The sequence below is a fragment of the Leptonotus elevatus genome, chromosome 2 (genome assembly GCF_054856555.1).
Source record: "Leptonotus elevatus isolate MCC_2025b chromosome 2, RoL_Lele_1.0, whole genome shotgun sequence".
Classification (NCBI taxonomy): domain Eukaryota; kingdom Metazoa; phylum Chordata; class Actinopteri; order Syngnathiformes; family Syngnathidae; genus Leptonotus; species Leptonotus elevatus.
Genome location: NC_141240.1, coordinates 14,881,445 through 14,898,428, shown reverse-complemented (window position 1 = coordinate 14,898,428; position 16,984 = coordinate 14,881,445). Strand labels below are relative to the sequence as shown.

At 39.0% G+C, this 16,984-nt stretch overlaps 1 protein-coding gene across 2 annotated transcripts in view; it reads left to right on the top strand.

Annotated features, from left to right (window-relative positions):
- nphp4 (nephronophthisis 4) overlaps window positions 1–16,984 on the top strand; it is a 146,159-nt gene that overhangs the window by 106,382 nt on the left and 22,793 nt on the right. For both annotated transcript variants that reach the window (XM_086067961.1, XM_086067960.1), the window contains exons 18-20: window positions 9,111–9,245; window positions 14,107–14,285; window positions 16,424–16,632. In XM_086067961.1, coding sequence (XP_085924087.1) covers window positions 9,111–9,245; window positions 14,107–14,285; window positions 16,424–16,632 — 523 coding nt within the window. The remainder of the gene's footprint in view (window positions 1–9,110; window positions 9,246–14,106; window positions 14,286–16,423; window positions 16,633–16,984) is intronic.

Below are 16,984 nucleotides of genomic sequence, written 5' to 3'. Positions count from 1 at the left end.
GGGCATTCATTAGCGCGCAGAAAGCCGAAAAGTTACACACGGATTGAGATGGATGTGCTGCGTGAAGGCTCCGGCTGAGAGTGGACGGGGAGGAAATCAAACCTCTCACACATGCCGAGGAAGCGAGCGCTCATGCGTCCACGCAGACATATTGACAGACAGGTGTAGCAGAGCATGGGCACCTTGCGCGATGAGGCTGGAGGATGGAAATAGTCTGCAATACAACATTGATATGTGAGAACCTTTCCACTGTGATTTTTCTGTCTTATCCGTGGATTCTTGCAATTGTAATACTAGTAAATCCACCCTGGCTGTGTGTTTTTTTTTAAATGCATGCGGGCCTTTTCCACTATGCAATAGCTGGCCAGCTCCACTTACCAAGGTTTTCAACTTCAAAAAATAATTGCTTTTGTAGTAACGAGTGAAATGTGAAAAACACGCCGCATTTTTTTAAATTTATTTTGATTGCAGTTGTTATTGATGCCATACATTACTGGTTTACCATGACATTTATTGTCTTTATTTGCAGAAAGAGATTAGATAGACAGCTATGGAAATTACAAAAACTTATTTCAGCACGTAATTGTATTGAAAATGTTTGTTAAAATGTATAATGAATGTACATTATATCTCTCTTCTTGTGAGAACAGTCCTGCTTAAATGTGTTTCAATCATACATTCTTTGAAACTTGTCTATTTTCTATTTATCAGATTTTTTTAATTGAAAAAGTTTGCATTAGTCTGTCATTGTAAATGAAAAAGGGCGGACCACTAATTGGTATCCTTTTTTAATTATTGCTTAGTGAGGTTGGGATTGACAAGTCATTCAATTAACGACAATGGTATATACTGACAGCCCTATTAATGAATTATATTAAGCAACCTTTATCGAAGAATGAAGGACAAAAAAGAAGTGAAATGTAAAAAATATGACAAAAAAGTCCCACTTCTCCCATGAAACTGATTGACTGGTCAACCAAGAGGAAATTGGTGCTATTTTGCCTTATTATCTTTATTTGATGAAGCCACGTGAACTCTGCGGGTGAACTGGAGGTGACCAAAGTGATACATTAGAGAGATGTTTCACCTCAGCTTCAAGGGCCACTTTGCAAGCATTTAATATCTAGATTGTAATCATCAATGATGTTCGCTTGACATTATGAATCAAGGGCGGCATTTCCATACATATGCCATTGTATAGGGGAGTAGTCTAGGGCAAAGTTATATTTTTTTACGAAGCACTGTATGCCATCAACATACACACACTGTTGACATGGCAGACATCAGAGCAAAATTGTGTTGAAAAGGTGTTAACATCTGGCTTCCAATATCCCTAAGTCAAGACATACCCTTCAACATTTATTTTAAGTAATTTATGTGCACAAAGCCCATATAATTGAGCAAAATACACTCCCATCAAAAGTACTGAAACCCTGAGGCCTATTCCTGAATTTTTACTTTGAAAACATTTTGGTTTGACATCAAAAGATAAATATGGCATCATGCAGAACCCCTATAACGCCAAAATCATCACTTTAGAGGAGACTCCAGATGGCATGTTTTTTCCATCATTAACTCTTTGACTGCCATAAACGTTATAAAACGTTTAGCATAAACCTAGGGAAGGGCGCCGAGGACGTTAAAAGACGTCCCCTATGTTTTTTTGTTTTTTTTTCTTCAAAAACGGGTGCAGGAAAGCCTTGGGCAGCTGTGCTGAAAGTATCAGGCAGATCTGATTAGTAAAAGACTCGTTTTGGCCCCTAGAGGGCAGCGATGACTCTCTTTGCACAAGGTTGGATGGGCCGCCCACCGTGGGCGTCAGTAGAAGACGTGAGGCGGAGCTAGAGTGTTGAGGAGACAATGGCTGATGAAGCCACAATGGCTGACCAAGCAACCGGTTGCAAGCAGCTCACGCTTGAGCATTTTTTTCAAAGACGGAAAGCATCAATCAATACTAAAAAGCGCATTGATGTCGACGATGATGATGACTCCGAGCTTGACGCCAAAGTTGGAAGCCTTGACGCGACTATTACGATCTCGTAGTAAGCCTCACCGGCTAAGCGCGGCTAGCGCTGCTAAGGCCGGAAAACGCGCACAATAGCCGACCGGGTACTTCTACACAATCGGACATTCGATCGGGCGATGGAGAGTTGGCATCGACCAATGCAGATTGATGATGATGATGATGATGATGATGACTCCGAGCTTGACGCCAAAGTTGGAAGCCTTGACGCGACTGTTTATGATTACGTAGTAAGCCTCACCGGCTAAGCGCGGCTAGCGCTGCTAAGGCCGGAAAACGCGCACAATAGCCGGCCGGGTACTTCTACACAATCGGACATTCGATCGGGCGATGGAGAGTTGGCATCGACCAATGCAGATTGATGATGATGATGATGATGACTCCGAGCTTGCCGCCAAAGTTGGAAGCTTTGACGCGACTGCTATGATTACGTAGTAAGCCTCACCGGCTAAGCGCGGCTACCGCTGCTAACGCCGGAGCTGCACAAGCGGACATTCGATCGGACAATGAAGAGTACCCCGAGTCCAATGCATATTCATCGGAGGAGCGGGTACAGTCTGATCACGGAGAAGACACTGTTTCTGGACTACGATGCCACCATGAATGGAGTGGATAAAATGGATCAAAACATCTCTTATAACCCCGGTGTAGCAACTGAAGGACACGAGGAAGCGAGACGTAACGAAACCGTAGCATGATCCTGATATTAGACTTGATGGCAACACACACTGCAGTGTATACTTGCTATTCCCCGAAAAAAACGGCCTGCAAGAAAGTGGAGCACGCGAAGAGGCAATCTTGTGCAAATGCTGTTGTGTCTCCTTGCACGCAGGAGAGTTACAAAAAGAAAAACTGTCGTTGAAACATCCACATATTTGTAAATAGCACCACAGTTGCACACATTTGTAAATAGTTTGCCAAATTGTTGTCAAATTGTTACACTGTTGAATGTAAATAAACGTATTTTGCTATCAAAAAACACTTTTTCATTCTTGGTGGTAGTGTTTTATAGAAGTAAAGCACTATTTAGGTGTTTGTGGCATCATTCATGGACAAAAAGAAGTGTCAAATTCACTAGAATGCATGAAATAATATCGTTTCACTAAAAGCTTGATTTCTCCGTATTTTGGTCCAAAACAGGCGAAATTGGGTCAAACTAACTATTTTCTATTGTTGATTACTAAAGAACGAAATAAGGTAGAAACAAACTTTTTTTTTCTGATGAAAGATGAAAGTCCAATCTTTCATTTGGTAGTACGTGTGTTTCCATAGTCCAAACAGAACATTTTCTGTGGACCTTGAAAGATCAGTCAAAATGCTTAAATCGGCTGGCACTGACGGCATCCCTTTTCTGAAAACGTCTGGCAGTCAAAGAGTTAATATTGCATCATAAATCAGAGCAAACCATTTTCAACATGTTAGATTGGTCAGAAATTTGTAAAAAAAAATAACACCTGCATGTGGACTGACCAATAGTGTAGGTTTGTGAAGAAATTTACTAAAATATGACATAGGTGGTTTTGTCCCGACGCCAACGATATGAGAGGAAATCAACATAAAGTTTTTATTTCCAGAGAACTAACTTTTTACCAGATTTTTGTTTAAAATAGACTGAAGAGAATGCAACTTTTGACAAAAGGCGGGGGACAAGATGGACTTGTTGCTAATCACATGTTTGTACTGTAAAGACGAAAGTGTGAGGAAGACCTAAGATAATGTTGATGGATGTAGTGAGGGAAGACATGAGGGTAGTTGGTATTAAAGAGGAGGATACAGAAGGTAGACTTCTTTTTATTTTTATTTTTTTATTAAAAAAAAAAAAGGTATACTTCGATGGAACCGGGACAAGCCAAAATGAAAAGACAAAAGTGTTTCTTGGAAGAAGCTAGATGACCCACAGAAAACCCATACAAGTCCAGGGAGAATGTGCAAACTCCACACAGGGAGCCCAGAGTTGAGATTTCAACTTGTTTTAAATCAGTTTATTTCACTTCTAAATGCATCTTTCTCTTGCTCTGCCAATAGACCAGGATGATTATTTTCTCTCATGCACACAAGCAAATAGAAAGTATTTACAGTATCTGCCTCTCCACAGTAGAAAAGGCGACTTTCTCCAAACATGTCATATCTGCAGCAGCCTGATAAGCCCTGGAGAGCGTGTTGCAGCTGGAGAGAATTAGACTCCGGCTGAAAGGTGACATAAGTGAAACAAATTCCAAGTGGAATTTACCTAACAATTAGTTTATCTTAAGGACTCCCCCAAGGGCTGATCATACAGTATGTCTTAGCGTCACTCTATCAACCTTGTTTTTAGCCTTGAGGTGAGAGGGAGAATCTGCTTATTCGGAAAGGTCAGTGGCCTGGAATCGGGAGGCAGGAGAAATTGATTATTTCAGACTGCTTTGAAAGTCCCTCGACGCCTGCTTCCATTTGTTCTTGGGCCAGCAAATTGCTGGTTTGTTGTGGCCTTAACCTCAAGAACTGCCCGCGGAGCAAAGTGGAGTGGGTCAGCGGGGTGCCGCCCAAAGTGATTATTGTCATGCAACATTGCCAAATTATCAATAAATGTGATGGAGTTCAGCCCCCCTGATATTTTGTTCCCATTACTCATTTCAACATAGAGCTTTACTCGGGTGTTCCCTTTGAATATTATTTACGGGTGGGTATTGCAAAATGTTTGATATGATATCACATAAAAAAAAACACAATGCAAGAACTAAATAATAATTGATACTGGAAGACATCTACAATACATCACAGTATCAATGTAACAGAAGATGGAAACGTGTTTCTCATTTTCTTTGTGTTTGTGTTTTTCTTTTTTATTTCACATATATTTAAAAAAAATGGTAATAAAAGTACAAATTTGTAAAAATAACACCCGCATGTGGACTGACCAATAGTGTAGGTTTGTGAAGAACTAACAAATATACTTTTTTTTTTTTTTAAATCTTTGTAAATTATTTTATTTTATAGAGGTGTATTAAAAATAACAGAAAAATAGGGCATTTGCAGCATAAACTTTATATTTGATTGTAGCCTAATATGTTTTTAAGCACTATATGTGCACATCTAATGTTACAAAAATGCATGTAGACTTTAGACCAGGGGTCTCCAACCTTTTTTCCACCGCTACTTTAAAAGGAACCCGGACTGTAATTAGTTTTCTCTACATTATTTATTTGGCTGTAACCAACATAACTATGAGATTCATTTTTTAAAAATATTTTTTTATTTTAATACATTTTGTAGAAACTTTATTTGGACGTACGCCATTGGTTTTCGCAACGCATTCAGTGTGTCATGACGTAGAATGGCGGCGTCTCTCTGCCGAGCAATGTGAAACGCCTATAAAGAAAGCAAGGTAAGCCTCCGTAGTGTTCCTAAAGGGACGATCAAAACTAGTGAGTAGTTAACATAGAAATGTTAAGATACATTTGCATCTTTTATATATAAGATACATACACTAAATAATAATAATTAACTCATTTGCTCCCAAAGACATATAAGAACGTTCTAGTTTTGATGAATGCATCTTGTGAATGACGAGAGCACGGCGTGGGGGAGGGTGACTCACTCTCCCAATCGCATGTTGTTTCTTTAGGAACGCTACGAGGCTTAACTTGCTTTCTTGATAGGCGTTTCACATTGCTCGGCAGATAGCCAGCCGCCATTCTACATCACTAGGCACTGAATGCGTTGCAACGTAAATAACAATGGCGGCGTACGTCCAAATAAAGTTTCTACAAAATGTATTCAACTGTAAATGATTTTTGAAAAATGAATCTCATAGTTATGTTATTAACAACCAAATAAATAATATAGAGCAAACTTGTCATGAGGTTCCTTTTAAGAAAAACAAAACAGCAGCGAGCTACTCATGTTTCACAACATTTATTTTATTGCCATTTTTTTTGTTATATTGTTTTTATTTCAAACACAACAACAAATCAACACACGCTGGTCACAAAATGCATACGTAGGCATATAAAAAATATATATTTACCAAAATTATGCTGAAAATGCAAGCGCAACATCTCAAAACCATTACCATTTAAAATAAACGCTTGTGCCTGGTTGGCTACTTCTTCGAGCCAGGAGGTAAGCTACTATCAGTAGTATATGCAAATTTCACTGTGCCAATACACGCTTCTGATTGGTGGGCTGTTTCCGCGGGACGTGTTAGGATTTTGAGTCCTGTGCCTTGTCTGCATATCCACATTCAGCTGTGCGAAAGCCCGCTCCTGATTGGTGGGCTGCTTTCACGCTCGTTCCTGGTTGGCTGCTTCCTCAAGGCTCAGTTTTCAATGTTGTGTTTACAAACAGCAAGGGACATTTTTAGATTGAAAATCTGTCCGTGAGCTAATTAAACTACACCGCGAGCGATGTTGTTGCCTTTATAGTTTACTTTGAAATGTAAAGTGTAATCCATAGTTGAATGGGGACTTCAGGAATCGTGCAACCCAGATGTTGACATCCATGTCAACTAGATGAGTATTTGATCAGGCAGTATGATTGGGACTATTTCATCTTTTATGGTGATGGATAGTTAATTTAAATGCTTAAAAGATTAAACGAATGGATTATAATTGGGTCCATTATCAAGCCATTTGTTTTATTGTGGGCAAAAAGTACTTGATGTTCTTCATATTGCATCCTTGCAGGCTTTCTTACATAATCCCATCCGTCACCAAAACAATTCTATGCACAAAAGAAATTAACTGAAAGGCCTATAATGAGTCGTAGAAGCGTCCGTCTTGATGGTTTTATTATGGATTGAAGATGTTTAAGCAGAAGTAATGTCCTCATAGCAGTATTTGGGGAAATAGAACTCAAACAATTACATGTGCAGAGTGGGAAGGCGGTAAAGGCTGATGGATGATGAAGGCGATGCTTTGAGACGGCAGACACCTCGACCATTAATCTACACAACTGCTGTCTGTGTTCATGGCAACCCCAGGCTCCTATTATTCATTAAGATGTTGCCCATTATCAGTTTGTTGCTGTAGTCTTCCTTTAAAACCTTTGGAGGGTGCTTTTGATGCCCCTTCTAACAACTCCTATGCTCACTTAGCTCTGAGTTCTAGGTGGTAAAGCCACTTCACCGATGCAGTCACCGTATTTCATATGGAAGCATCCTTGAAGTGGTATACAGAAACTCTTTGCAAATGTTAAAGCAACTTCTCATCCAATTAAGCAACTCCTTTGGTTATGTTTTGACTGTTCAAAGTTAAGAATTTAATGGAGGCATTGTGTATAGGTACCCTGCATTTAATTTAACAGGGCTTTCAACAGATTTAGACCTTTTAGTCAGCTATGCAGACTCCAAACGTTGGCCCGGGTGTGTCACTAAATATTTCAGATGCACACTACACATTCTTCATTCAAAGTAATCCACACCTTCTTGTACTCCTGGAACAACAGATCCCCTTAACAACAGGATCCTCTGGGCATTGAGAGCAGGCTTGTTGTCAATTGATGAAGCAGCAACAGACTGTGTTGTCTCTTCTAACGCACTAAACCAGGGGTGTCCAAAATTTTACCTTCAAGGGCCGCATACAGAAAAAACCTTTCAATCAAGCTAGCAATTCCAGCTGTTTTTGTGTTTTTGTTATTTCTAACACCAGTTAGAGGTGATAAAGCAAACAGTTTGGGATTGTTCATGATTTTGGGGTGGCCCACAGCCCTCTATTCCATTAGAATAAATCTGTCCCTGCCCTGATCAGATCTCCACATTTACAATCAAAGCAAGAGTAATTGATCATTAGATGAACATTTTTAAAGGATCTTAATCATGAATGTTATGTGTTAATAAATCAAACCTTGACACTGACAACAGAAAGTGGAAAACATTTTTGTTTCTGAAACTGAAATATATCTTGAAAAGCTCTAGAAGTCAAATGTATTATTATTAGTAGTTGTCAGATGCATTGCACCCATTGGTGTCGCAACCTTAACGTTATTCAACACCCCACCCAGTAGTGTTGCAGGCCGTGTCAACTGTTATTTTCTATATATGGTGAGGACCACTAGAAAATGGACAGCGGGCCACAAATAACCCCCGGGCTGTAGTTTGGACACCACTTCAAGGCCAGCAGAATCCTATATAGACCTAGTGGCTAATCCTCTGGTCCAGAGTGAAGGGGGAAATGTATAGTTTTGGGTTTGAAATCTATCTTTTGTGATAGTATTCCTGCAACTTTTTCTGACACACCTTGTGACTAAATAAGGTGTTTTATGTTTAAATTCTGTTCATAAATGATTCATTTTTCACCATAGTAGATTATCTGCGGTAAAGGCTTTATGATGGTACCAGATGAATGAATAAATCAATTATTCACTGTTCACCCTGGAGTCCAAATTTATATTTATATGTCTTAAAAATTGCATCAGGATCTGTCATAGAGCTGAAGGACTGATGATGTATGAGACATTTTAAAATTAAAATGTTTTTTTTTTTTTTTTAAGACTATGATGATGCCACCTCCAAGAAGCAAGATTCAGTTCATATCAAACATCTTGGCTTTGCTCTACTGCAGAAATGGCGCTGATTATTCAGCCAGGAAACATTAACCATCAATCAGAATGACAGTCATCATGTTATCAGATAATGTCTGTAACCAAATTTAAAATTGTATTTGCTCTATGACAGCATTTCTATAAATGGAACCATTTTGTTTCCTGAATTTGTGCTATTGTGTTGCTGACAGAGTAAAAAGCTATTCCACATCATTATTATAGGAAAAACACTAGTTTTCATTTCCCCACGCTCATAAGAAAAGGTGCAATATCAATGTAGCTTAAGGAAAAAACAAAACAATTTACAGCCTGTAAAAGAGTGTAATTTTCAAAAGTGTTTTAGAAGACATGTTTGATTTGATATTGCATGCCCTCTGACTACCAGGCTAATTTTGTTTGAAAGTTCTGGGTCATTGCGCAATGATTGCTATCTGAACATTTGCCCTTTAGAATGAAATAAAAGTGCTTTTAAGCTTTTCTTTGACCTTCTCATATTGAGTAGCTCTTTGAGGTATAAAACGACATGCCTTTGAATATCTTAACTAGAGATGGTCTTTCTCCCTTAAAGGGTCCCAAGCAGATCCGAGTAGGAGAAAGACAGCAGACCGTATGCAGTCTCATTCTCACATCATCATCCCTCGTGAGGTCACTGGTGGCTTCACAGGGGGGAGCCTGTCTACCAGAAATATTCTCCGACTTAATGGTAAGTAAGCACTGCAAACCAGAGCCGACAGTCTATGTTTAAGTCCTAACACGTATGCTTTCTTTGGTATACATTTCAACATACGTATATCAGAGTACCTCTGTGTGTGTATCCTTGCAATTAGCAATTAGTGTCTTTCAGTCCCAAACCGCTGGCTGCTGCCTTGATCAAGCCAACCAGATCAATTCCACATTGTGGCTGTTGGCTGCACCACTGACCCACTCAATTTTCAGCCTAATTGAGCCTGCAGAAGCATCTCTGGTGGCGAGCCACAAGCTTGCTGTGTGTGTGCGTGCGTGCATGTGCAGGCATAGCGGTGCGTGAGCGTGTGTGTATGCCGAGTCCAAGCAAACGCACACACTAAAGAAACCACTTTTTCTCTCACTTAAACAAGCAATGGCTAGTCCAGAGTGTAGCGTGTGATGATGCTAAGTGTGCACTAGAATGTCTAAAATGAGCACTCACACATACAGTATACTTGAAAGGCACTTAGTGGGGCTCAGGCCTCAGCCAAGGCCTAGCAGCCACAAATATGGATTAGCACCAAATTGTGTGCCTGCATTACTGCTTTTGACAAGGTGTTTCTCTTAGGATGCATACATTATTTTGCTGAGAAATTAAGGAAAGGGCTCAAAGAAAAAAAGAAAAGAAAAAGGAATACATTTCAATTAGAGCCTAATCACATCTTAGAATTTTGATTAATCATGATTAATTACTCAATTACAATGGCTTTTTATCAACATTATTTGCCTGCCAAATTTGAAAAGCACCTGTTATGTGTTAATTATTTCTACATTTAATGTTATGAGGATGTCTTTCACATTTTTGATCCACTGCACGCTCTCATCCTCTTCTTTCTCTTCTTTTTCTAATAAATTAATTACTTGCATAATTTAAAATGAAAAAAAAGGACCCCGATATTTTGACGGGAACAAATATTCTGAATGTCATACGCAAACATTTATTAAATGCTTTACTTGCATGTAATTATGTTTATTGCTCAGACTCAACCTGTGGTCAGAATTAATAGTGTGATTGATCTGTGTTAAAACATGATTAATGCAAAAAAAAAAAAAAGATTAATCAATGAGTTAACGCTTTAAATTTGACAGAACTAATTTCAATAGATATTTGGAAATAAGTAATCAAATAGTTATAATTACAAGAATTATGTTTTATTTATTTTTTTGGTTACAGTTTAATTTACAATCTTAATGTTCTCCTACTTTGCTGAATTTTTGGGACAAATCACATTCCACAGCTCTACAATGACGTGTATGTGACATCATTATGATTTCATTTGAAGTCCTTGTTCCAAGTGGGCTACAACCAAATGGTGCTGAATACATAAATTATGGAAGCTTATGGGTATACATAGAAGAGGTCATAATTAGTGTTGTTCCGATACCGTTTTTTGGCCCCTGATACAGATTCTGATACCCAGCTTTGCAGTATCGGCCGATGCCAATACTATACCAATACCTAAGTTGTTTTTTCACAACGTGAAAAAGCTGTCCTGCCATTGGTTCAGAGCATACAAGGGCCAATAGGATATATTAGCCCGGCATGCAGTGAACATGTCACACATCAGTGAATGCCGTGCATGAGCAAGACACAAGATGCTGCATCCAAAGTCCTATATTAGCGTCAGAATTAATGGTATCGGCATGATACTTGTTAGTACTCACCGATACTGATACCGACCGGTGTTTTAATGCAGTATCGGGGCCTCTGCTGATACCAGTATCGGTATCGGAACAACACTACCCATTATAAAGGGGAAACAAATTGGAACTTTTACTGAAACTAAACTGTAATATCAAAACTGCAATTATTTCTATTCACATCTCGTACTATTGTCCGAACACATTTGGCATGCTAAAAACTAAATTAGTTACAGAGACCTACCTGTAAAATCAACCAGCTTTGAGCTAGAATTTATTATTGATCCATAGGAACAAAATATAATAAGACCATTTCACACACTACTTATTACTAAAACAAAAAGAAAATGTAGGTCATGTTAAATGTATATACCAATCAAAGGCACTTGCTGGCTTAAAGTCCAAATTATGCTTAATCAGGCTTTACGTGCACGTTATTTAATTTTGAACATGGTTTAATATGCTTCTTTGACTATGAGCTGCATAAGTTCATCATGTTGCTGCAAAAAGCATGAATATGGTTTCATCTAGCTCTCACTGACATACTGTAGCATATGATATAAAAAATACCATCCAAGGTATGAAAGAGCTGAATGCTTTACAAAGCTGCACAAATGTTTTAGTGTTCCTATTTTTAGCTATAATGTGGGGCCACAGGCAGTGACGTGTTGACAAGTGTGCACTCCTATCAGGATAGGATGCAAATGAAACGTGGCAGTGACGTCCATGACAGCGCAAGTTGTCGATGCTGGGTTCTAACACATTTGCTCAATAGAATCTTGACAAGTGATGAGAAATGTCAAAGGTCCTGACCCTAGACTTTCAGGCTGGATTTATGATACATTGCAAGTCAAAGTACGCATTTCAGTGCTAGTGCCTATATATCCGATTTGGGTAAAATATGTAATATATTATTATATGTTATATTACATATTGTGTCATGGCCATCTTAACTTTGGATTTCTGTCTTCTTGTAAGTTTTCTGGACATTATTCAGTCATATTTGTACCGCATAGAATAAATCCTGCTAAAAGCTTTCTCTCCAACTCCTTGCTAACTTTCTTTGCTACTGTTTGTCTGGATCATGGCCAATTAGGCTCAGACAGTTTTACTCCCTCTGGGATTTGAACCCAGCTCCCTGAGTGTAGCGGCACACACAACTAACTTTAATGCAGTCTGTGTGGGACTGATTCCTGCTCTTCGGGCTATATTGTCTCAACTCTTGGTGGAGCAACCCTATAAAATATGAGCGTTTCCTGTCAAATCTGCCCTTGTACTCATTCTCACATCAGCTTGAGCACTTTTCCATTTACACCCTTCAGAAGCTGTTGTAAGTTACGCACTCAGGGAAAGTGCAACATCATATTGCACTCGGAGTTTGGATGCATTTACAGTATACAGCACACGTACAATCATATTATAAAAGACACTTCCAAAAAGATGTCAAATGTATTTAAAATGCTGCTGTCATTTTTTTCTTTCTTTCGTATTTTTTTTTTTTTTTTTTTTTTTTACTGCAGTCTTATGCAGTATGCCAACCAGAGCTGTCACAAACAAAATATTTTTGTAATTGATTATCCTATTGTTTATTCCATCGATTAAACAATGGGCATTCACAATTTTTTGTGGTCGACCCAACCACCACTGGCATACATTTTTAGACGGACATGAAGGCTTATTTCTCCAGTCAGACCACAATCGCCCTTTGACCACTGTTTATGATTTCAATAATCTACTGTAAAGCAGTGTGACCACAGAGAGAATAAACAAAAGTATTATTTTTTTTGGAGTGGATCGAAAAGGCACTCTGAGTCGGCAAATAAAAAAAAAAAGCGTTATAGTTGTGGTATTTATTGGTGGAGATTTTGGCGCAAGTGGACCAGCTAGTATGCCACTCACTAATTACAACAGCTACATTCATCATAATGCCGTAATGACTAGTTGTGTATTTAATCATTTATTTTTCTTTGTTTCTGTGCTAAAGCATTTAATTATGCCAAATTAGCGCTTTTTAGCGCAAAAAAAGGTTGGGAACATTTTTTGACAGACCTCCAATATTCATTGAGTCATAATAACAGTATTCTGATTACTGGTGTATTATTTGCATTTATTTATGTAAGTTGTAATTAAAAACAGGAGCCGGAGCGGTCCGCACATTCCGATGGGTGGACGACACATCCGCTGGTTCTTGGCATTTTCAAATTTCAATTGGGTTTGATCTTTTTCACGGATTTAAATGAGATTCAAAAGTCTCAGGAAAAGTACACGTTCTCAGTGAATCACGTCACTTTAGTGTTTTTGTATTCATTCCTATCTTATGTGTGGTGAGTGTGTCAGAAGTCTGGATGGGAGAATACACGTAGATGAAAAGTGTGCAGACCCAGGAAATAGGTCTTACACGAACGGGAGAATATGGCCCATAGACAGTAGGTATATGAACCCGAGTGTACATGGTTGTATGTGATTGACTGCTAACCAATCCAAGGTTTTTGCCTTTTACCCACAGTCATTTGGGATAGAATCCAGCTTCCTCACAATCCTGAGCAGGATAAGCGGTAGAAAATTGATGGATTTGAACCTAATTTAAATATGACTGGCCGTTGCGTGAGCTGCCATTACTTTGACTAAAGCCCCAGTTCACTTTTACAGCTTCACACTTTTTCTGTGTACTGAAGCTAAAAATACACAATGCAAAGAGGCAATGATGTGAGTAGTCCCCTGTTTCAACTTTGGTCATGTTGGAATGTTGGGTAAAGTGCAGGATTAGGCAAATTCTCTTGTCAGAGCGTCTACAGCAACACGGGTGATTTGCATGATCCAGTCTAAATCATAATGGATTATTGGGTGACAAATGCATTCTGCCAATAATTAAACACTTGCTCTTGCAGTGAATGAATGCATGGCTTGGTAGGGGTTTGCGGGTGATTTAGAATGGAGCTGCGCAGCGTGTGTATGTAGTGCCACGAGTCGGGCTCTGGCCCAGTTGTAGTAGTGCCAGTTGTTTGACTGCACTCATGTCTGTGCACAAGCTGTTGGTTTTTGTGCTCCAACAGTACTTTATAATTTGTTTGCGCCTTTCTCCCCTGGACATTTGGCGAGATTTTGGAACATATGGTGGAGACAACAAAGTGATTAGAATTGATTCTGTTCAGTAAATACAATTCATGCTTGCATATGGTTTCTGCTCTGCTTCATAGTGAGGAACACTGCACATGCCCAGAGACTGCAGGTACAAGAGGAAGGTGGGATCAGCGACGACACCATCTTTTCTGGGGAAAAGAACAAGCTTGACAGTGGCCATCGCAAGCTGGAGTGTATGGCCGCGGTGCACCAGAAGGAGGGCACCAAGGAAGCTCATGAAACCTCTCATGTTATGGTGAGCTCACACTGCATTTCTGGAGTGTGCGTTATGTCAATTGGAGCTCACTGTCCTATAATGAAAGCCTATAAATAGTTTGTTGTCACTTAAATAGACGGCAGACAAAGAAACAGCTTTCATTTTGGCTCTAAAACACTCACAAGGGAGGTTTCATGGAGACACGCGGCATCTGCCTGGGAGTCTTCCATTTTTACCATTGTTACGATGGCGCGCCCTTCAAGCTCCTGTGCTTTACTGACTGTACAAGTAGGTTTTAATTGTTCCTCTGTCTGTAGGTACAGCTTGTTCTTTCATCCACGGGTGCACATGCTAAATGTCATTTTGCCAGTATTGTGTCTCATTCTCACACATTTTGTACATTACACTTCCTGTGTTACACTTGTTGGTTTTATTTCACACAGCCCTTACAGCCAGTTAATTCCCTGTAAAATATTAAAAACTCCTAGTTGACATAGTTTCTTCTGCACATGCTGTCTCGTTTTCCATGCCTTACAATTTAGACTGGCATTCACAACACTTTTTTGAAACATTTTTCAAGGTTTAGCCAAATTATGTTGGTACTGTACAGCAGCTTCCCACAGATTTGAAATCAACTTGGGTGGGTGGACTCTTGGAAGGCGGGGCTTCTCAGTCCTGTTACTTGCGTCTCCTCTAACCCTAATGATCCACAAGTGAGTGACGGCGAACTAATGTTACATGCAGTATATCTGGTTGCGAACTTTTATATATAAATATATATATATATATTTAGTCAAATTTTCTTGAAAACGTCTTGGGTGGTTGCCCGCCCAAGTATTAACATGTTGTGGGAAACACTGCTATATACAGTATATTTTCCCTCAAAAGTATCATTGTGCATGCACCAATAACAATAGATGTTCGATACCACTTTTTCTTCCAGGCTGATTACCAGTATGAGTCCTCAACTCTTGAGTAGTCACCAATACCACTAGTACTTTTGATACATTTAAAAAAAGAAAAAACAATAACGGATCATTTTAAAGAAAGACCTATATGTCCTAATAGAGCATTTTTCCTAAACCCTTTAAGCCCGAGCGCCCCCCAGCTGGGGGTCTCTCGGACTTTGAAGAAGAAATTGTGAAGAAGAAATTGTGTGAAATTGTGCACTAATCATGAAAGAATATAATGATGTCGCACATCAAATTAAACTGCAGAACCGGGGCTACAGGCACATGCCCCAAGCACAGCTCAAACGCCAACTAATTTAATTATCATTTAAATATATAAATCGGTATTGCGCCACACAGTGAAATAACTCGTTTCTCCCGCTGTGCTACATCATGCAAAACACACAAGCGACCCATCTCAACAAATCTCACAAGTGTTCCCTTTATTATGACACAATAATTATTCCAATAGACCTTGTGGTTGCAGAGATATCCACTTATTATTTTTATTATTAATTTTCCGAGCAAAAGCCTGAAAAAGCTTAGGGCTTAAAGGGTTAAAATTGAATGAAATTAATTTATAGTTGTTAGTCGTAAAATGGCCACAAGAGGGCGGCTGACACAGGTATCGGCTGCCATCTTGATTACCGATCCCTTTAAATTAAGGCCTGGTATCAGCCTGATACCGATACCTGCTATCGTTACTTGCTCATCCCTACCAATAACCATTATTTTGTTTTGTTTTCCCCAAGAAGACTTTATTTATTGTGTTTACAAATTCAATTTGCAAGAAAACTACAGTTGAATAATACTACGTTAATTTGTTGATAATTATTTTGCATTAAACAACAGTTTATAACAAACCTATTGTTAGCATTCATTCTAGATTTAGCATACCAATATATTACAATCAATTTCTATTTGTTACATTATTCTTATATATCATAAGAGTAAGTCATTCTTCTATCATTTCATACATTTTTGTATGTCTACAATACAGCACAATACTGCCTGTAAGGTAAAGTTCTTGCTATAAGCAATCTACAGTTAATCCAAACAGTGAAGTGATTTAAAAAAAAAACTAAAAAAAACAATGAACACTGTCTCATCATTTAATACTTTGTACAGTATAATTTGATGTTGAATCGCAGGCAATACTAATGTATATCATAATCATTTCTATCCAACATTGTAATTTTGCTCAGCTTTTGTCATGTTTGGTTTTAGGGTGGCACTAAAGAAGTTCCACCTTCGAGCACCTTTTATGAAGATCTCAACAAGGCAGAGGGCATCAACAACATGCTTTGCCATGCCATCACCACCCCGCATCAAGTCTTCGCCAGCCTCGGCACCGCTGAGTACATGGAATTTGTCCTGAAAAACCCTTTCAACTCGCCTCAGACAGTCACCATCCACAGCAATGATCCTGAGCTCAGGTAAGGTTCCATCATTCACTTTTTTGTTTTTCGCTGACAGATAAAATGTGCCCAACTTTGTGTCCCAAATCCAGCAGGCCGACTGTGAGCATGTGTTCCCATTTAGTATGTGTTGGAGTGTTTACTATGCTGACAGTGCAACACGCGTTGCCCTGAAATAAAAACATGTTCACACTTTGTGGAGGTGTTCCCAAAGGTGGCGAGGAACCGACGGAAATACTTACGATTCCAAGTTGTTAACAAGGTTCACACGCCCATTCCATTGTGTAAAAGTGAAACATAAACAAACCTTTTTTTCTTTTTTTGCTATCCAATAGTAGACTTTGCCGTCAAAGTCTGAATTTAGATGCAC